We start from the raw sequence: 21,715 nt of genomic DNA on the forward strand, positions 1-21,715 counted from the left end.
GACACCACCGGGCTGTCAGAAGGCAGCCTTCACATTGCTATTGGAGACTGATAAGGCCAAGTGCTGCCCTGAGCTGTTACTCAGTCTAGAAAAGCAGCTAGCACTTGGGTGAAGGATTGCTGCGTTGCTTCTTTGTACCTCAACAGGTCTATGCAGCCCTCTTACAATTTCTAGAGCAGGTCAAATGGCTAAGCTATCCCTTAGACCTCCACTGACAGCAGACTACTGATTTTATGACCCTGCCCCTTACACTTACCTCAAAGGTTGCATCCAGCTGTTCTAAGTCACAACAGTGGTTAACCTGGGACTTACAAGGCAAAGCGCAAGGCAGAAAATGCTGAAAGCCACACGGTGGGGAAGGACGCAAAGAGGGTAGGCAAGGATAATATCATACAGCAGCCTGGTGGTTTAATTAGCAAGTTGTTTCAAATTGCACTGCTTACCCTCCTGTGACAGCAGAGTCAAGGAAGACCTTGTCTTGGTATCTCCCACGCAACTGCCTCAAAGAGGCTGCACAAGCAACATCGATGTTGATGGCACTTCTGAAAACAACGTCATTCCCAACAACAGTTCGTCCTTCGGATTATTTAACTTTTCCCAAAGGACTGGTGTATTTGGAACTAAACTGTCAACCTGTTTATGCTGCGTCACTTGGATTTATTGCCGGTGATTCAGTTCATTTCAGAAAGTGTTTACGGTAAGTCTCTTGTGGAAGAGAGCTGCCTTAAGTCAGCTGTGAGGAATACAGTGTTTAACTTTTAATTGGAGAAAGGGGAATTTATACATACAGGAGACAGATAAAATAGGTGCAGTTGGGGTAGACTTGCTCCTGTAATTACTTTGGTTTTCATTGCACTTGCACATTTCAAACGAAACTAGTTCATAGCATGCCTAGGCTAGATGGTACATTGAACTTCTCAGCACCTTGCTTCTAACAGCACAGCACTTGTTTTGTTCTCGCTGAAGAGACTTCTGCTGCCCAGATGAGCACCGGAAGCACCAGCTTGAGAGGCCACTGTCTGTGGGGGCAGATGGGACCCGGACCACGGATCAAACTAGTGTAAAACCCGCATCTGGTCTCTGCTCCAGGATAAGCTACTTGCAGTAGCGGGCAAGCAGCAACGGGTGGTTTTGGCCAACAGAAACCTTAGCCTAACTTGCCTTTTTGCCTCTAGGTTGATGCTTTTCTTCTCGTTCAGTCTAAACCGTGCATGGTCCTGCCTGTCTCTCGCCCTTTGGGCCAAGGGTTTTTCAGGACAGCACAAGCCAGCCCCTGCTGCCCCTTGGGGCTGGACTCACAAAGCCTCAGGGGCAACAGCAGGCACCTTCCTCCTGGGCAGAAAATGGCTCGTGGCTTCTGGCTGCCCACATCCAACCCTTTCTGCTGCAGATGATCACTTTCAAACCCCAAAGCAATTATGCTGTTCGAGCTGGGCTCTTCTAGTATTGATAGATGGCCTCATCCAGTGAGCTAGTAACGCTTCTCATACAGAGCCTCTGGCCCAAGTGATTTGGCTGCCAAAACCAGTGTTAGCATGGTACTGAATTTGGAAAAACGAGAGGGAAGATGACAAGCTTATCTCAGCTGAATAGCCATACACAGCAATGCCAAGGTTTCCAAATTAATAAAAAGCCAACAGCATTACAGATAAATGTATTTTAATTAGGATTAAATACTATCTCAAAGTATCTTGAAATCGCACTTGTACTGTACTAATCAACAGCCAGAGGCAATAAAAAAAGTCTGAAAACGTAAAAGTTCTAACATCCAACACATGACAGTAAGTGCTGCCATTTAAAGCAACAAACACCGCTCCCAAGAACAGATATTCTTAGAGGAAAAAGTCATAACATTTTTGTATGGACAAAAAAATAATCAAATTGAAGACCAGAAGAAATATATTAGTGCCTGCCTTTTTAAAAGTTTTTTTTACATTAAATACAGTTTTCTTTAAAAGCAAGGTACTTTCTAAATTCATGGTTTATATACTGTATGTACACAAGAGCAGAACATTGTACAGTGTTTTTGGATAAAGCAGCACTAACTAGCTATAAGCTGGTACGGTGTTGCTGAACCAAACACAAGACGACAAGTTAAGCACTCTAGGAGAAGTATCTCCACAGTTGGTATGAGAAAAGTAAAGTATCATGTATGTACAAACTGATTATTCGAACAAATCCCGCAAACTCAGCATCATTTGCCATGGAACTGTACATGCTGCAGCTAATCAATGGAAGTCTTACTGCAAGAACTGGTCCGAGAGACCCAAAGTAACCGTTTTCTCTCAGTAACAAAGTGCATTACCCATGCAGAGAGCACTTACGCCAAGTCACCGTCACCACACATCACCCCTGGGGTGCAGAGCTCCAGGGAGAGCGGATTCTTACTGCAGCCTCAAGTCAAGCAGCCACCTGCACTTTTCCACTACACAAAATATGAAATGCCCCAACCAAACCATATGAAATTGAGATTAAAGCTACATTATTAAGTATCTGTATGTGCACTCTGGCTTTCTGTGGACAGTTACAGAAAGTCTGCACCCAAGTATCACCAGTTCAGACTGAAATGGACTGGCAGTGATTTCCATAATTAGTGCAACACTAACTCCTATACTTTATCAAAGTGACTTACTGTTCTTCAGATGCACAACGTGCTTATTCAGGTTTTACAAAAACAAACCAGAACATTGTGCAGAAAACTAGTTTCAAGTTTGTACATAATTTTTTTTTTTTAAAGTTTACCCCATTAAAAACCCAAACTTAGAAATAGTTTGTGCCCTGGTTCAAAATTGTCTCAAGAAATTATTTTTTTTTTTTTATTCTAGGGTTAGCAGCAGGGCAGAGAGACTAAGATGGCTCTTGTTACATATACTTTTAATTGTCGTTCAGTTTACATCTTCAGAAGAGGTTATTTGCTGTACTTTCAGGATGCCATTCATCCTTGTCTTAGCCACTACACTGGTTTAAGGAACTGAATGTTTCTTCTTTGATGAGGACAGAAGCGAGACAACTTGTTTCTAAACTGCATCAACTTAAAGTTTCAAGTTTTAATGGTGTAAAAATCTGACATTCAATTACAGTTAAGAGAAACTTGCTACATAGCAAACTGCATCCAAATCTACCAGTTATAGATGGGACCTTTAAATTAACCGTTAACAAGTTATTCAAAGCATCCAGACCTGGAAACATCAGATCACCCAGCCAGTGAGCCAGCAACTCCCTCCCCCTTTTTCACCAGGCTTTAACAAATATAACTGATGTGACCTTAGCACTGGAGCCAATGACTTCCACTGGTTAACTCCAATAGCCAAAAGGGTTAGGGAGATCCTGTGTTAAGCCCAATGCAATATGCATTAGTGTCATGGAGCAGGAAGATCCCAGTGTCTACTTGTTAAAGTTCACACAAACCATATAGATACAGACAGGATAAAACACAGACTCAAAAGGATCCATTATGCTTGAAGAAAATTCCAAATAAAATGACATCTTCTGCACAGCCCAGCCTCAGACACAGCCACACCTTTATCTAGTATAATAAACTCTGTAGTAAACTGTTTTTGACCTCCATAGAGAGTAGGAGTTGTCAAATTTAAGGAGATAAACTCCTCTCCCTGGGTACTGGTGGCTGCCAGCATACACTTCTTCATGACAGTCTCGTCTGTACACAGGCACTATTTCATCTAGCTGAGGCTTGTTGGCATTCTTTTTGGCTTTTTCTTCACTGCTAGTATTTTCTGCAAGGAAAAAAAGTGTCAGTTAACATGGGTGGATGCTTTACAAGAGAAAGACTCATCTGTAGTGGACAAGGCACTCTTTGTTAGTTTAGAATTCAGATGGGCGAAGGGGTTGATACCAAGGCTGGGGCTAAAGCATTCAAAAGCAGAAGGAACAGTAAGCATGCTCACTTTATCATGAATTTTACAGTTCAATATTAAAACTCACCACACCCATCTCCCCAGCCCAGCTGGGTCAGGTTGTAGAGATGCCAAGCTCTAGTCTTCACTAAGACGTTACCCCATGTTAACGGACTGCTACTGATCTGACATACTACTACTAATCACTCGGTAGTAATATCCAGAAAGCCACTGCTTCCTCTGCCAGAGCACTTCCTCCTAAGTCGCGTGCTCATTTCAAAACATTTTTTTCCTGACGGTACGCCAGACTGAGGATAAAGGCTGTGACTTGTATCCCGACCACTATCAGGAATTGCTCTTTTAAGCTGTTTTGCTGAAGCTTCAAGGAAACTGCCCACCCCCCCTTAGAAAAAGTTCACGAACAGCAGGGCAGGATCTTTCTTAAGGTTTTCAGCATGCAGATCCACTATGCTCTACTACAGCACGGGTTTCAATCCAGCTTGCTGGATTGGACAAGAGAGCACACTAAGGAGTAAGTAAAACTTAGAAGAAGGATTTCCCCACCCTCAACTGCTTTAACCTATCTGTGACCAAACGAGGCGACTGAAGTTATTTTCAGAATTGCACATCCTATTCAAAATTGAAGACAAGATTCCAGTTAGAAGGAAGTTGGGGGAACTAGGAGATTACACAAGACAATCAGTTAGGTTTTCCCCCATGGCAAGCTCTGCAGGACTGGCAGTTTATATAAATAAGCATGCTTACCTTCTTCTTCATCCTCATCATCACTGGATTCGCTGACATGCACACTGACTGCAGTATTAGGGGAGTCTGTCCATTCAAAATACACCCCAAAACCAATGTCATAATTGTCTGTAGCAAACTCCCAAAAGAGGTAAGACCCCTCTTCGTGAGTTGGTACTCTAACTGTAACCACTTCTCCTCGGCCCACTGTGATCACAGAGTCTGCATCCTGCCGGATTTTTTCCTTGAAGTCTTTTATTTGGGGCCGTGTCCACATCGATGGGGCAGCTATCACTGGAACAGAATCTGGAGACAGGGGAAGAAATACTCCAGTTAAGCTTTTTTTCGGTTATTTATCCTGCATACTTAAGTGTGCCTTAGAGGCACTTGAGGACCACAAGCATCAGAGTTGCTTCCAAGTAAATGTTTTGTTTTGGTTTTGTTTTTTTTTTTTTAAAAAAACTGAAGAAACATCCCATACTGGGATCCAAGCAAGTCTTTTGAGGACTACTGATTGTGGATTAAAGTATAGAGGTAACATCCAGAAATAGCAGTGATGAGTGAGCTGCTGGGAGGCTACTTTTCCTGCTCCACTTCCACAGCTTCCTACAAGCTGACTGAGGAAGGTGGGAAATGTAAGGGGACAGCAGTCTGGACTGCACATACGCCAGGGCTAAGCAATAGGTAGGGCAGCATTCAGAGAGAGTAAGAAGGATTTGGCGTTATTTTAATCTGCAAGGCTAAATCATTCAGTTTTGACCCAAGTTCAAATAAGACTGAAGCTATTTCTGCACAGAACAGCTTTCTGCTAGAACTTTTATGCTCCTTTTCTTCAAGTCAAGAGTGAAAAGAAGTTCTGGATTCCATCCACTTTGCCTGAAATGCCTTTGCTTCTTCCTCTTTCCCTCCCCCCAAAGCTGAGTTTTCCCTGTGCTATATAGTTCTCCCTTGAGAGAAACTCAACCCAGGAATCAAGTCTAGCTCTTGCATAGCCCAATGAAACCAAGCAAGGAGCCATAGTAACTATACTTAAGACACCTGAATCCTAAGAAAGGCTTTTGCTATTTATTTTTAATTAAGGAATCTAGCTAGTCCTACCTTTTGGTCCATTCTCCAGTGCTTCTTCCAAAGCCTCAGGATCCAGCTCTTTTTCAGGGCTGTCTGCATGTGCACTGGCCTGCCCATTAATAGATGGGGTGTCCCCGGGGGCAGGCGCATTCACCTTTGATGCAGTAGTCAGAGGTGTCCCTGTCGCTGCCATAACTGCCTCCTGCTGTTTTTGTAAGGCTGCCTAAAATGACAGGAATTAAGTTAAGTAAACCCAAAACCTCCCAAGCGTGTACATATATATATATAAACGTATAAAAGACACTTTAAAAATTTTCCCCCTCTACCCCACAAGGAGGCTTGACAGGAAAACCCAGACGCAGCACACATTAACCAGCGAGAATTACATCTACTTAGTATCAGGGGAAGCGAAGTCACTTTGTTCTAGGCTAGCAGATACAACCTGAACAAAAAGATTCTACTTTCAAGTTAATTAGGGCACACACAATAAACTCTTGCACTTAAGTACGAAAGTTCTGTATTTCAGTAACTCCTATAACATTTCTTTCAAAATTGAAAGTAATGACTTGTTTGCTGGTTTTTACCAGTGGGCTGAAACAGTTCTGGCCTGAGCTCATCCAAGTCTAAAAAGAGCTGAAAGTATTTAAGGTCTATTACGTACTTGCCAATTTGTGAGTTAACTTGCTCAACAGGGTTCTCTGTCAAATCCACGACGCCCAAAGGCAGTTATTTAATATGAAAGCAGGAAGCGTAAGAGCCACAAGGACTGCGAGTAGTCTGGGAGAAGAGTTATTAAAGCTCAGAGGTCCTGCTTTTAGAGCATGACTTATGTACACTGAAACTCTTCAGATAGAATTTATCACGCTGTCCCTGTGCAAAGGATTAAACATACCTAAAATGAGATTATACAAGGTAACAACCATCCTTTTGGATTTAAGTGGGATGCCTTTAGCTTCAAGGTTTATTCCCCTGTTGCTAGTTATCAGCACAGAGATATTACATACACTTTTTGTTGGGACAGGGAAAAGGTATAACCAACAGTATCATTCTTTAAAGAATAACCTAATAAGCACATGATTTTAATAAAGGAATGGAATACAGGTATCCTGAAGGAGTATGAAGACAATATAGTCAAACATTAATTAGATTTCAAGTTTGAGCAACTGTACAGATGTTGCCCAGATCCACTTTCTACTACAACAGTTCTATGCGCTAAGACAATGTAAAGTGGTGAGAACTTTTCTAGAAAACTATTTCATACAGCCTTTCCAAAATCAATTGTGTCACAAGCTGATCTGTAAGCAACCATGACAGAATAGCACTTTTTAACTGCACTAATAGATCCCAAGGCTGCTGGGTTACAGGTATCTGAAAGGAAAGCATTCTTCAGAACTATTACAGAGGTTACCTAAGGCTTCAGGAAAGTCCGAAGTAGAATTAGGTAATTTTAGCTCTGTTACATGCTGCTTTTTCATCCTTTCCTCTACAAGAGTTGTCCAAGTAGAGATTTGAAAGATAAGCATCATTGCCTGGCAGACTTATTTTGTAAAACACTACAAAGGAAAGGCTGTTTTGCCCCAGGTCTTGGAGGGCATTAGTCTTCTGTACATAGAAAGCAGCCAGCCATGATTGAAAGGAGCAGTGCTGATAGCATTGAAAAAAATTGGCAACAGCGCCTCCGACACCTCGGTCTCAAGGGAGTAGTATCAAGTACAGAAGGCATCGAGGACAAGACTGATGAGGCTATAGCTTTTGCTTACAACTATGACACCAAAGCATTGGTACCAAGGTGTCATTAAGCTTGAAGAGTAACTATAACAGGGCAGGAAGCCTCTGACTTTCCTATACCACCTCAACTCCATCAAATAATGGTTTGGCTTGGAAGGACCCTTTAAAGATCATCTAGTTCCAACCCCCCTGCCATGGGCAGGGACACCCTCCACTAGACCAGGTTGCCCAAAGCCCCATTCAACCTGGCCTTGAACACTTCCAGGGATGGGGCATCCACAGCTTCTCTGGGTAACCTGTTCCAGTGCCTCACCACCCTTAGTGTAAAGGTATTTCTTTCCTTGTCCAAACTAAACCTACACTCTCTCAGATTAAAACTACTGCCCCTTGTCCTGTCACTACAGGGCGGGGTAAAAAGCTCTTTCTCTGTCTTTCTTATAAGCCCCCTTTAAATATTGAAAGGCTGCAATAAGGTCTCCCCAGAGTCTTCTCTTCTCCGGACTGAATAACCCCAATTCTCTCAGCCTATCTTCATAGAGGAGAGGTGCTTCAGCCCTCTGATCATCTTTGTGGCCCTCCTCTAGACCTGCTCCAACAAGTCCATGTCTTTCCTGTGCTGGGGACCCTGAAGCCAGAATCAGGACTCCAGGTGGGGTCTCATGAGAACGGAGTAGAGGGGCAGAATCATCTCCTTCCCTCAACCTTCTGGCCACACTTTTTACACAGCCCAGGATACCGCTGGCTTTCCGGGCTGCAAGAGCCTGTTGCCAGCTCATATCCAGTTATTCATTCACCATTATCCAAGTCCATCTCTGCAGAGTGCTCTCAATCCATTCACCCCCCAGTCTGTACTGATACTGGGGACAGCCCCAACCCAGGTGCAGGACCTTGCACTTGGCCTTGTTGAACTTCATGAGGTTCATGTGGGTTCCTCCACATGGGTTCACACAGCTTCGTTCCTTGGACAGCTCTTTGCTGAGGGCATCAGCCTTGTCAAAATACAAGTGACTTAAAATTCAGTAACTAATTTCCTGTTAAGTCTTTAGCTCAAGAACAAGAGACCTCTGGCTGGCAGTTAAGAGGCCATTTACGACTCAGGTCCTCCCCGGAGAGGTCAGGCGTACTAGAGTCTGAAGCCTGGCTTACATCGTTTTAAGACAGTTACAGATGGACATCCTTGAGCGTTAAAATAGCTTGAGATGTTAATACAGCACATCTGCCAGAGACGAAAGATTCCCCTAAACAAAGTACCCTCCTTTCAAGCCCAGACACAAAGCCCTTGCAAAGAAGTAATGTACTACTGCTACCCATTGCAACCAGAAACATGAAAGTCTGTCCGTCCACTCAAACCACGAGCAGTCTATTGCAGGCAAGCACCTTCATTAGATACCGATGTCACACAATAGATGCAAAAGGAGAGAGAAGTCAGTAGTGCTCAAGTTGACAGGGAGGAGCAATCTCAAACCCAGTAGGGATGTGACAGTGCTGCACGCATGTTCAGCTGGAAACACATGGCTGACCAAAGCTTGCTGCTCTGCACAGATCCTCAGGTGCAATACCCACATGGAGAATCACTTCAATAGGTTTTGTTTGCGCTCAGATGCACTGGCATGTAGCCCTGTTAAATTACACACAGAATTGATGTGCTTCACATTTGGATTCCAAGTATGATATCGAAGCAGGTAATTAGTGAAGGCTGCTAAGAATTTTCTTAACAGCTGCTTCAGAAAATAACTCAAAATGATTAAATAAAGGGGCTTTGGTGTTTGAATCTGAAGCAGCATTAGTCACCAGGACACTATCTCTCCTTGTCGCAATTAGCTTTCCAAGGTGATAAGGGCAGACAAGTTAACATCTCCCAGACACAGCCCGGGACTCAAAATCTAAGTTTCTCAGTCATACCTGTTGCTGTGCAAGCTGGACTTGATACAACTGCTGCATGTATTGTTGATAATGCTGTTCCTGGAGCTGCCGAATTAGGATCTGCTGCTGTTCATAGTTGCCCGGATACTGCTGGGCTGCGTACTGCTGGAACTGAATGGCAGTCTGGGAGTTCAGGGCTGCCATTATCTGTTGCCTAGATTGGTGGGAGGAGAGTATGAGGATTACAAGGAGCTGAGGATATTGGGGAAATCCCTGTACTTAAGTGGCCTCAAAGACAGTTAATTCAATTCCTGGGAAAACCAATTAAAACAAATCTGCATAATAGAGCAGAACCCAGAGGTAATGTAAATGTGAATTTTGCCTAAAAATATGCTGAGAATGTAGAGAAGGGAGCAATAATTTCTACCCAATGTTTGAAAACATCAAGTGTTAAAAAACACCAGAGCTCTTACATAATTCTCAATCTGTAGCCTGATAAAGAGATAGTGCTAGGAAAAAACGTGACTGAATTTCTCAGACAAGCAAGGGGAAAAAACCCCACATTTGGTTCCTCCAGAAAACATGCAGAAACCATCCTTCTAGCAGCCCTTCTACAAACACTGATAACAATAGACTGGTACAGCACGGCAATGCTTTCTGGTAAATCTAAGAACAACACACTGCATTACTATCTTAATTTCCCAGGACAGTATACAAACATATGAAAAGCATGACTGTGGCCTAATTCAGGAGTAAAGAAAACGCTACCAAATAGGGCATCTGCGCCTCCAATAAACTCAATTGCTGAAACTTTGGAGGAACCCATGGGTTACTTATGCACAAGCTCAGTTTTCCTCCTCTTTCCAGAGGGCCAACAGAAGCTATATAGTAAAAAAAAAAAATAAAATATATACATATATAACTAGATCCAGAGTTTGTTTTGTCTCACATTACATCCATCAGTGACCAGCTAGCGATTATTCTGCAGAACAAAGAAGTATCACACAAATGCAGGAGCAATTCTTTGCTTCCTGCTCTTCTTCCTTCCCCCAAAATCATCCTCTAAAAGCTCCAGTATTAGACTAGTTTGTATCCTAAAGGGCAAGATTTACTATTTCAGCAAAGCTGTGACTTCAGATATACTTGGCCTGCATATATATGTATCCACATTCCTTTTCTAAATTCTTTATCTCTGTAACCTGTTACAACCACTTAATACACAACTGCTATTCATGTAAAAAAGTTATCACTTAACTTCAAGGCATACCCGCGTGCCTTGTTACTTAGCACTGCGCGACATTTTTCTGTTGTATTCTCTGTTCATTTATGTCTGTATTTTACACTCTTCTGCCTCTCTCAGTGTTAAACAATAAAGCTTGTGAATTATTTGCTCCCTCCTCAAAACCACTACATAGTAAGTGCAGGATCTACTTCAGAGACACTCCGTGCAAAAACATCTTTATTATGAAAAATGGTTGCTGACTGATGTGGAACAGCTTTGATGATTTACTATTCTCTTAAGTATTATGTGTGCAAAGCTAGACCCATGTTTGCAGCACCTGGATGTGATGGGAACAACAAAATATAACTACAGCTGTATATTTTAAGTAAACAATTGAATTCAGGCCACTGAGAGTAAGTGCATTTGAACATGAATTTTATACTCCTTTTAGAAAGGTTCTAAAAATCCAGTGACTGGCAGTGTACAAATGAGATCTGCAGGCACTCTACACTTCCTAGAAAGAGAGCACCTTTAAGGAGGCAGTGTTAGACTACCAAGTTAGAAAGTTTCAGCCATGCATTCAAAACACCCCACTGAACTGCAGTTATCCTTTTTCGAGGCTCCACCTTCTGCGAAAGGATAGAAACTTCCAAGTCACAGTTCAAACAACACTTCCAGCTGGACACTTAACTCTGCTCAGTTGAGTGCAGCACTAATCATTTAAGAAGCAAAGCCACAAGTTTTTATGATGTGCAGCCCTTGAACCCAAGAAACCCCAGAGATTCTCTTTGAACAAAGCTTCTCTGGCGCTTTCACCTGAAAAGGCTGCATACAATAACAAGTTAGGATAATTATTTTCTGCAAATTGTGTCCCTCTTAACTGAGGATTCAAGTGTCACTGCCAGACTTGAGTGCTCTGAACTTCAGGTATTCAATTCTAGCATGACTATTTAAAAAAGTTAGATAGAATTGTCTCAAGTGCGAGGCAGTTATTTTCTTTGAAGTGTTATTTGTTTCAGCTACTCACTTCTGTTGTTCCATCCGAAGACGTTCCTCCTCTATTCTCCTCCTCTCTTCTTCTTCTCTTCTCAGTCTTTCCTCCTCTTCTCGCCTACGTTTTTCTTCTTCTTTTTGTAAACGTTCACGCTCCTCCTCTTCACGTCGCCTTCGTTCTTCCTCTTCTCTTCTGCAACATCCACTCAATAAGCTATTTCAGCACTCCTACAAACCCTAGGATGAGTTATTTCCAACATGCTGTAACCTGCCTTTTGCCTGCCCAAGAAGGCTTTTTTTTTGTATCATCTCCTCCCAACTCAATATGACTGGAGAGGTGTCTTATTAGAAGCAAAAAGAAAACGTATTACTGTTTAGTTTTACTGCACTGTGCAGTATGACAAGTGTAAATTCTGTACTAGGATCCGATATTCATGCTAACCTATTACTATACTATCCTTAGCAGACAGCAGCAGAAAAAATTGTTTGGAAACCTTAAACGCATTTTCCAAGCTTTAACATATGTTCAATAATTACATGGATACTACAGTTTAATAGTCATATGATATGTAAACAATAGTAGAAGATAGCCTTTGTCAAGTTGCTAACTTACTGGAAGAGGAAAGTTTAAAGCACCTACCAATTTCATGTTCTGCATATGTTTAGTCCACAGACATATCAGGGCAGACATTTTGTGAAGTATGTATTTCTTAAACAGATGACAGTATCAGCAAAATTTAAAAAACTCCTTATATTCTAGGTGTCCACCTCAGAAACAATCTTTCTCATTACTGGCAAAGTAAAAAAGGCTTAAAGAGATCAAATGGTACCACAGCCACCCAAGCTTTCAAGCATTTCTCCTCCCAAGATGACTTCATCCTAAGCTAGCTGTGACACTATCCATAGGTCAAGAGTTACACACTCAATACACTCCAACAGCAAAGGACTCAAACATTACCTTTTCTTTTCTTGTTCTTCTTTCTCTATCTTGTGGGAAGTGACATATGTGGAAAACAAGTGGCAGCACCTATTCAGGAGCTTAACAAATTCTGTCATAGCTTTTTGCTTTGACATGTTTCCAAGGGCAGCCCATTCCTTCCTGAGAGAGAGAAAGCAGCTGAAATAACAGAAAACTCAACTCTTTTCAAGGTAGTAGTGAACTCTGAGAACCCAGCGAAGAAAAAAAGTTGGGAGACCAGAGAGCAAACTTGATCATATGCAGTTTCAGAGAACCAACAACTTTTTCCCAAAGACAGATCTTAAACCTGTGGGTTTCAGTGCTCTCTTCTGCCCACACCAGAACAACCCGTTCAAACAGACATAACTGAGTGCTTATATGAAGTGTCATACATCCCTACTTCGAATTCTGAACTACGTCCAGAAACTTCCCAGCTACAAACGAACCTGAAATATTTTTACCTTTCTTCCATTCTAGTCTGTGGATAAAAATGCGTATCTTCTCCTAGATGAACAAACATGGTAACAACCATCAACTACAGTGCTTTGGCTAGTTGAATGCAACGGTCTGGTTCTTCTTAAAGGAAAGCTACGTCCATTTGGGCAAAAGCAGCGCACTGGGCCCAGCTCCAAGAAGCCAGTGCTGTGTTGCGTGTTGCCTTCACAACTAGAAATAGCAACAATGAACTGCCACCTGAATGGCAAGCAATACAAGAGACATGCCCGAGACTGCCCAGATCTCATCAAAACTTCCCCAGAGTTTGAATGCATTAGGTATCTGATTTCAGAAGTGATCCTTGGCATTAGCAAAAGCTACAGTGAATGCTGTTACTATTGGCAAAAGGCTTGGCCTGTTGTAACCCTAGTACGGGGTTAGGATGAAAGGTGGGCCTGCACGTTAATGCAGGGCTAACCAAGTCCTAAACTGCTATGAGAAACTGGACTCTAGGCACAGCAGCTTTTCCTAGTGTCGTTTAAAAAAACCCAATAATCTTCTGTTAGCTCCTTTACTGAACTGTGACTCAGATTTCTAAGATGTGTTTGAAGAGGCCACGCACACACACATTGATGCAACCCACATACTTTTCTTCTTATTGCAGAAATTGATGTTTTCTTCAGACAGAAAAAGCAGAGTTAAAACTTTTACCTTCTATCATTCCCCAGCACATCAAAGAATCCAACTTCAGGGCAAGTGTCAGGGTTGTAAGGTCCCAGCAGAACCTGCTTGTGCAGTGCCACAAGTTTGAGTTTTTCTTCATACGTTGGATGAAAGGCTTTACCATCTTTTTCTGTAGAAGAAAAGGAAAATGTCACTGTTGTGATTAATTGATTAAGCACAGGACAGCAAAGAGCATTTTGTACAACCGCTATCATGATTCCTCTGTAAAAAAGGAATAAGAACGATAAGTCACAAAAGGTTAGACAAATTAAGTCAGTTCTATTCAAATAAAATAAAGATCCGTCTAGAAGAAATACATTTAACTTCAGCTGCTGAAACTCAATTATGAAGTGTTTTTCATCATACCATCTAGAGTGAATCTCAGCTACTAAGTGATCACATAAATATTTATGCTAATTAGTTGAACATCATACCACATGGATCTATATCTCTGAAATATTTAAAAACCTTAACTTGACTTCAAACGCGTCTGCCAAGTCTATTGTAGCGGGATAGGAAGGATTTTTCAAAGATGCGATGTTAACTTTATAGATTGCTCTCCTTTCATGCTCTTCACATCGATGAAAGCAGAACAAGCTAGGTTTAAAGCAAGGAAAACCACAGAGTAAAAATTAGAATTAAGGGAAAAGTTTTCCTTGAGGCAATTTGATTGCTGCACTTTGCCAAGGCAGCTGGAATAACCCCTCACAATGAAAAGTCTTAGAGGTGACTCCATCAGCACCAACGCTTAGAGAGCTCTGGCCATAAGATACAGGCAACATAAGCCTGAACATAATCAGAATTCCAGTGGCTCCACACCAACACCTTCTGAAACAGTCCTGGTTAGATCCCACCATGCATTTACTGGTAAGAAGAGACTTGCACTGATTTAAAATGATTTATGAATTAGTCAGCTAGGACTTACCTCAGCACATTTAAACTGTCAAAACAAATCAAAGAAACAGGCATTGCTACATGTAATTACACTGCTCATTAAGAGGAGACCTTTTTCTTGAACAGGAAAACAAATAAACAGGCTTCATCTTGTTTTGGAAGGGGTGAAATGAGGAAGCCATTATCGGATGTAAACAATAGACATTTCACGTGACTGTACTACTAACTGCTCTCCATGTAGTCAGGAACCACAGGCAGAGCTGCCACTAGTTTCCAGCTCTTCTTTTACAGTAAAGGTCACTTTAGAGCAAGTTGTTTACAGCCCCAAACTGAACAGTCCAATTCACACTCAAATTTTAGGGCTGACATTTACATATTGCAAAATTGCTTGACTGATGCTTGTAAACAGAGTTATTAACAGGAAAAGAAGCAAATCTCAGAACAAGAGAGGGGGGAAATAAGTCTACTATGGCTTCTTGAGAAACGCAGAGCAAATACTTGTGAAAATTGAGAATTAGAGACAACCCCAGAGGGAAAGTGTCTGCAGGGCACAGCAAGAAGCTATATTCTTGGTAGAGTAAGTTCAGCACATTACCGGACTTAAAATATCACAAGGAACCTTTACACACATGCCATTAGTTTTGAAGCTGTAATCAAAGAAGTAGGAAGGTAAATATTTAATCACTTCATTATTCCAGAACCTCACGTATTTGTTCTTCTCCCAGTGTCACACAACCTTACAGGAAATCTCTCTCCCACCTTCAAAAACCAGAAGCCTTCACCCACAAAAATATCTATTTCCAAAAATATCTGGTGAGGTGGAGAAGGGTGGGGGGGGAATGGAAAGACTGAACCAGAATCTACTCAGTAGTATCCAGTGGAAGGACAAGAGGCAGCAGACACAAACTGAAATATAGGAAATTCCACTTAAAACGTAAGAGGTGGCTTGTTTTTTTACTGTGAGAATGATCAAGCAGGTTGTCCAGAGAGGTTTTGAAGTCTCCATCCTTGGAGATACTCAAAACCCAAATGGACACAGTCCCAAAAAGCCTGCTCTGAATGGGGAGGGCTGAACTTGACAATCCCCAGAGGCCCTTTCCCACCCCAACAAGTCTGTGATCCTTAAGAGATGCACATTCTGGTAAGTTCTCTCCCTGGGTCTCAGGTCTCCTGCTCTCAGGCCACCCAAAGAGCCCTCTGGCTTCTCCTCAATTCTTCACACTTCTCATTTAACTCAGAATTTGCTTATTAGGTAGCAAGCATCTCCTTTAGCCTCAATATACAGTACGCACTTTGAAAGCATATTTAATATGCCAGGGCAGTGCGCTTAAAAGCAAGTCATTTGATAAGGGTACTTACGCTGAAATTTTGCCAGGCTTCTGAGCGAAGAGCGCTCCTCAAAGGGGGTCCCCATGGCATAGTTTACCTTGCATAACCTGTATACCTACAGTTGTCTGCCAAAAAACATAGCTATTTGCTGTACTAGACTGCTACCTAAGCCAGCTAACATCATCAGTATTTGAACTCACTTCTGAAGAGGGCTAAATGGGAAAAAACCCATCGTCTCCCATGCTATACACAGCATGCCTGCATTTTCCCAGAAGAGAGAAGTCAGACCTCAAGCTCCAACTATCGAGGAGAAGCCAAAATCCGCATTTACGAAGAGTGGTGACTCAAGGGAAGAAGAACAAACAAGCTAAATAGGAGAGGAAAACAGATAGATGAGAAAAATATGAGACAGGCAATCAGTGACTTGTAGATAATGCAGATTAGAAGCAAGCTCTCAGCAAAGTATTTAGAGCCAGTCAAGAGAGCAAAGCTGTATACTAGCAATTTTTCAGCTGAATTCTTCTGCATGAACCACACCGTATAATTATCCCAAAGATTTGGAATTGTTGCCATTAAACTGAACCAGAGGACCTGAAGCCATCTACAGAGTCAAACGTGCCAAAAAAGAGCATTAGTGAGTCCAGACAAATAGAAGCGCCAAATTTATTCAAGCATTTGTGAATGCACCGTTTAAGTAGGTATTACCCAGACATCTAATACAGCTGTCAGGAAGCTGAAGAACATCAAAGAGCTCTAGGGAACACACTGAGAAATCCAAAGGATGTGCACAGCGGTAGTACAGCAACTATACAACCCTCCTTATGCCACTGGTATGCCTTACCCAACAGGGCCACAGAAAGGCTCAGCTTTCTTACACAAGACTATGAGACTTCTTTCCTGACAATACCTCAAACCATAACACTCCAGAAAACCAATACATAGAATACCAACAACCCTCCTTGCCCTACAGGTAATTAACCATATGCTTGAAGACCACTGTTTGTGTTGGCATGTGAACACAACAGAAAGATAAAGCTATGACCAATAATGAAAAGCAGATAATGGAGGTTTATGTCACTACGTAGCACCGTACCATTGACATGAATTGATATAAACCCGCAAATTCAGACTCAAAGGAGTTTAAGAAATATGCTTAAGAGACTGCATCATGCAAGACACTGTTACACCCATGTAACTTCAGATTATTTTTTGTCCTGTAAGAAATATGGCACAACATGCTGCAGCTTCTACTCCAACTTCACCTACTGCACTCTAAATGCCTAATTCCCATGGGATAACATTCAGTCAAGTCATCTAGAAGCAGCTACAAAACAGTTTGTGAAGTGTGATTTTTCACCTCATAGCTTTTAAAAGCAGAAGTCACTTATGTTAATGCTATTTATTTACAAAGTTTTAATGAGCAAGACCAAAACTGAGAAGCACAAGAACCAAATCACTGCCTGCGGATCCCAGCACACTTTTACACTCATAATTCTCCTCTCCTGAAGATGTTCCACATCAACAGAAGAGTTACCAACTGGCCCTTCCAATTAAACATGATCAAAGCTCAACTTCACATCAAATGTAGATACATTACAGGAGTTTTCATATTTTTGAAAACAAGAGCCTACTTAACTTATGAATTACAATCATGCCATCGAATTAGCCCTCAAAAAAGAAAGATGAGGTCAAACAATTACTTTAGAATGATGTATTGCTGAGGTTGAAGATGCAATCTTGTTAAGATAAGAGGAAATAACTTGGAGCAGTCAAACAAAATTAGAGTACTTTACATACCAGGAGAGCTTTTAGATAGCAAAATGATACGGTTTGTATACTGTCTACTCAGATGTGCCACACCGCAAATCACTTCAGACAGTGCATGGACATTTCAGGTATTGTCATGTATTGAAGGTTGGGTGCAATGGTATTTCAATGCCAGGATGTGGAAAAGCATAAAGCCAGGTTGACCCTGGAAGATATTTGCTGGCAGAGCTATGCGAGCCACCCCCTCCTATTGCAGGATACGGCTTACACCTTAAACAAGTTACCTTCACCAGCATTGCTCATAGCAGCTCAAAAAGCTAAATAAGCCATCAGACACACTTTCACTCTTCCAGCCACCCCAGGGCACACAATTACAGAGTCCAAGAGATGAAGAAACATGACTCTGTTCTCCACTGTACGCTGGATCCAGCGCAGCAGAGCAGCTTCTGAATGGCTGCCAAAGTGCTGGTCAACCTGAACTAGGCTTGACAGAGCAGTAAGGGAAAGAGTGCATATTGTAAGGAAGGCTCTTGTTTCTCACAGAAAAACGGAAGACCATTAGCCATCTATTTTCTATGCCTCTGTTATTCTGAAAAGCTTTCTTCACAAGCCATTACAGATGCTAAAAAAAGCTAGCACACATCTCCTGCACAGCCTAAGGCCTGACAGTTGAAGTGACCCCGGGTCAAGCATTTTAGATCTGCTTCTGTCTTTATCAGAAACAGAATAAAGTAGCTTTTGAATCTCTTTAATATCCTAGCCTAGTATCAGTTGTGATTTTCACGTTGTTTATATGCACTCCCTTCTCTTTGAGCAATCCTGTTACATGCAATATGCCACCACAGACAAGTGTTAGCAGTCATTGTAATAAGCAAATGCAAAGCATTTTGATCAGATTCAACTTTTCTAGGAAGAAGATACATCATGAATTATAACCAGACAACTCAGTCTGCACACTGAAGCAGAAAAGAAGTTGCTTAACTAGTGATGGCTGCTTGCTCTTTGACCTCACAAAGGGACTGCTCTAGCATCCTGACCCGAGCTCCTTCCATCCCAATAACCACAGTTAATCCCCACACCATCGTTTTTTCCAAACAAGTGCTGTTCCACAGTAGCTGTGTGAATAGCCAATATACACTGTGGCACTGTTATCAACTAGCTTTAAGAAGGACAAAGTTTTTCAAAGACACCTCCCACCTCCAAATCAGTGTAGTTTTTAGAAGAATGATCAGAAAAAAAGATGTCAGCATTGACCTATTAACATGGGTCAACCTTCAGATGCCTCGTATGTTGCTCCTTGAAGTAAAGGAGGAATCTGTGTTTGTTCCCTGGCATCTACAAAGCTGCTAAACAAGCGTGCCCACTCCCACAGTTGTTTTGACAGTGGATGCATTAAAATCATTTGGAAGTGAGACCAATTATTTTTGGAGCCATACAGATATAAAGCAAGCTGGCAGAATCAGCAGTCCACAAATTACAAGCTCCTGTAACTCACCATTGCATCTATAAATAAACCCCCTCATGTTATGTCACTTTCAGCAAAAAACTACAGATGAAAATACGGGCAGTGACTCCTCACATGACTTTTGTTCCAGTCGTAAGGCTAGAGGAACAAGGCCTTCATTTGGGAAGTCTGACAACTCCATACAATGTGGAAAGTTTTCCTCTTATGAGCAAAACCATGCGTTACAAGAAATTGCAGAAGGTTAAACAAAAGAGCAGCACTGAGATAAAACATTGAAATTAAGCTGTTAATAAAAAGGCAGGTGATAAAAACCCCACTGTTGAGACAAGACAATGAACTAGAACCTAGACACAAGTAACACTCCACTGACTTTTCACCATCCACTGACTTTTCGCCATCCAAGAGGAGATAAATGTAGAGCACAGATTTCATTAAAAACATGAGACATAACAGACATAGGTTATAAATAATGTTGATATACACACTATGAATGAGGGTTTTTTTACAGTGGCAATACCAGTTCCAGTAGAATATTAAACCCAATACAAAATAAGACCATGGTTGACTGAGACAAGGAATTTGCTACTACAGAGGCATTTCTTTCTGCACCATGTTTTAAGAACAAACGCTCATTAAACCAAACCAGAACCCTTTCAAGCAGCTTGTTTTACAAAAACGGTAGAGACAGAAGTCACAACTTCTGACACCCAGTCGTAGAAGCTTCTGACACCAGGGGGGTAATCAAGATCCTTATGGTTCTTACAGCTTAAAACCCCCCAAATTTCTGTATGCATGCTAACAAAAAAATTGCTTTGTGGCAGGGCATCAGAACAGTGTCAAAGAACCAGGGCTCAAGAAAACTGCTTAGAGCCTTACATGCTCCTAACAACTAATCAAGGTGCAAGTCAGCCACAGTGGAGAAAACAGACAACTTTGCCCTTCTAGCACAATTTCCACCTGCTAGTATGCTTGCCCCCCAAAGAGGCAGCCTTCCTGGGGGGTCATCTAACAATTGACTGCCACAAGACTGACCTTTCCAAGTACAGAGTTGCATCTTCCCTAGTACAGGCAGGCTGCTGGCCTCCCTGCTCCGCGCCCCGCCGTAAACAGCGGCCGCCTGAAAAGCCACCAAAGCAACACATCGCCATGAGGTGCTCGAACACCGTAGCGCGACGTAATGCTACAGCGAACGTAGCTCTTCCTCAAAAGCCACACAGTCGATTTCCTCCTCTTGAGGAAAGTAAGCATGGCAAGGTACCTCCGGCTTCCTAGAGAAGCAAACCTGGCTACAGGGGATCTGAAGACAAACGCTCCAGGTCTACACCCTGGGTATTTTATGGCTCCAGCTGGAGTCATGACAGCACACGAAGCAGCAAAGCCCTGACCTGAAGTTAGCATCCCGTGGAGACGGCACGACATCTCACGCCAGTATCCAGGCTGCCAGCAGACTCGACAACACTCAAAGAAAGAGCTCTTCGCCTACCTTTGCAAGGTTTTGCTTCGCATGCCGCAAACGAGGATTTTTTTTATTTTTTTTTTTTGCTCCGTTTTTAGGTCGAGTGGTGCAAAGCCTCGAAAACGCCTTCCCGGTCCCGTGGAGCGGGCACACCGCAGCCCGGGGCAGCCTTCCACCTCTTCTCCCGCCCTGGCTCACCCCTCGCCCCAGGAAAAAGCGCACCGCCACAAGCCGCCACCGACCGCCGTGACACGATGCTCGCCCCGGCTCACCGCCGCGCCCGGCACACCGACCCCCGGGGGCCGCGGGCGGTGCCGGCGCTGCCGCCTGTCCCGCTACGGCGCCGCCCCCCGCGGCTCTCGGGGGATCCGGGGCTCCGCCTGCGCCCCGGAGCCCGGCTTGGCGGGCGATGCCGCCGCCCGGGGTGGGGGTGCTTCCCGAAGCGCGGCGGCTCCCGCCTCGCCGCCCCGGTCCCGGCGGGGGGGAGGGGGGGTGCGCGGGCCACGTCGCCGGCCGGCCTCACCTTTGAAGAAGCGCAGCGCCAGGCCGTACAGCTCCTCCAGCGCGAAGCCCCAGCGCCGCTCCGGGCTCAGCGCCGCCTCCTCCTCCGCCGCCGCCTCGCCACTGGCCTCCGCCTGGCCCGAGGAGCCGGGGCCCGCTCCGCCCCGCCCCGCCGCGGGCTCCCCCTGCCCCGGCCGCACTTCACAGTGCGGCACCTCAGCGTTGGGGCTCAGCGTCAGCCCGTCCACCGAGACCTCCAGCCGGTCCGAGCTCAGCACCGCCGCCATCCTCCTCCTCCACCGCCTCCCTCCCGCCCTCCGCCTCCTGCTCCGCTGGGGCGGCCACGTCCCGACTTCCTGTTCCCTCCGACCCGGAACTTCCGGTCCCGCCCAACCACCCCGCCCTCGTCCCCGCCCCTCGCCAACGGCCGCCCCCGCGGCTCCGCCCCCTCGCCAACGGCCGTTCGCGGGCGTCGCGGCGACCCGGCCCTCGCCTCAGGCGGGCGGCGGCCCCGAGGGCGGCTCGTCCCCGGCGGGCGGGAAGACGGGGCGCCCTGACCCTGCCGGGGTCCTTGGGAGCGGGAGGCTGTGCCCGCCGGGGCCTGTTCGCCTCACGGCGGTGGCCGTTGGAGCCCGTGAGGTGCCTCGCAGCCTGCTCTTCTCGCCTTGCCGTCCTCCCGGGGCCTGGAACTCGGCTCCCCGGGGCACGGGTTACA

General features: G+C 43.9%; 1 protein-coding gene across 1 annotated transcript; it reads right to left on the bottom strand.

Moving 5' to 3' along the window:
* Positions 1-1,642: 1,642 nt before the first annotated feature.
* On the bottom strand, positions 1,643-21,325 carry ACBD3 (acyl-CoA binding domain containing 3). Its single transcript, XM_075749375.1, has 8 exons — positions 21,023-21,325; positions 13,577-13,718; positions 12,431-12,571; positions 11,507-11,665; positions 9,297-9,471; positions 5,697-5,889; positions 4,620-4,904; positions 1,643-3,734 (listed from the first exon to the last, which is right to left on the bottom strand). The coding sequence occupies exons 1-8, from the start codon at positions 21,285-21,287 to the stop codon at positions 3,523-3,525; spliced, it is 1,572 nt and encodes a 523-aa protein (XP_075605490.1). The 5' UTR covers positions 21,288-21,325; the 3' UTR covers positions 1,643-3,522.
* Between the last annotated feature and the right edge of the window lie 390 nt (positions 21,326-21,715).

Source organism: Balearica regulorum, chromosome 3, assembly GCF_011004875.1.
Source record: "Balearica regulorum gibbericeps isolate bBalReg1 chromosome 3, bBalReg1.pri, whole genome shotgun sequence".
Classification (NCBI taxonomy): Eukaryota; Metazoa; Chordata; class Aves; order Gruiformes; family Gruidae; genus Balearica; species Balearica regulorum.

Coding starts and splice junctions, on each gene's coding strand:
- ACBD3 (XM_075749375.1), bottom strand. CDS start 21,287: ATGGCGGCGGTGCTGAGCTCGGACCGGCTGGAGGTCTCGGTGGACGGG. Junction 9,472..11,506: donor CTTCGGATGGAACAACAGAA/GTGAGTAGCTGA, acceptor CCACCAATCTAG/GCAACAGATAATGGCAGCCC. Junction 3,735..4,619: donor TGATGAGGATGAAGAAGAAG/GTAAGCATGCTT, acceptor TTTTCCTTGCAG/AAAATACTAGCAGTGAAGAA.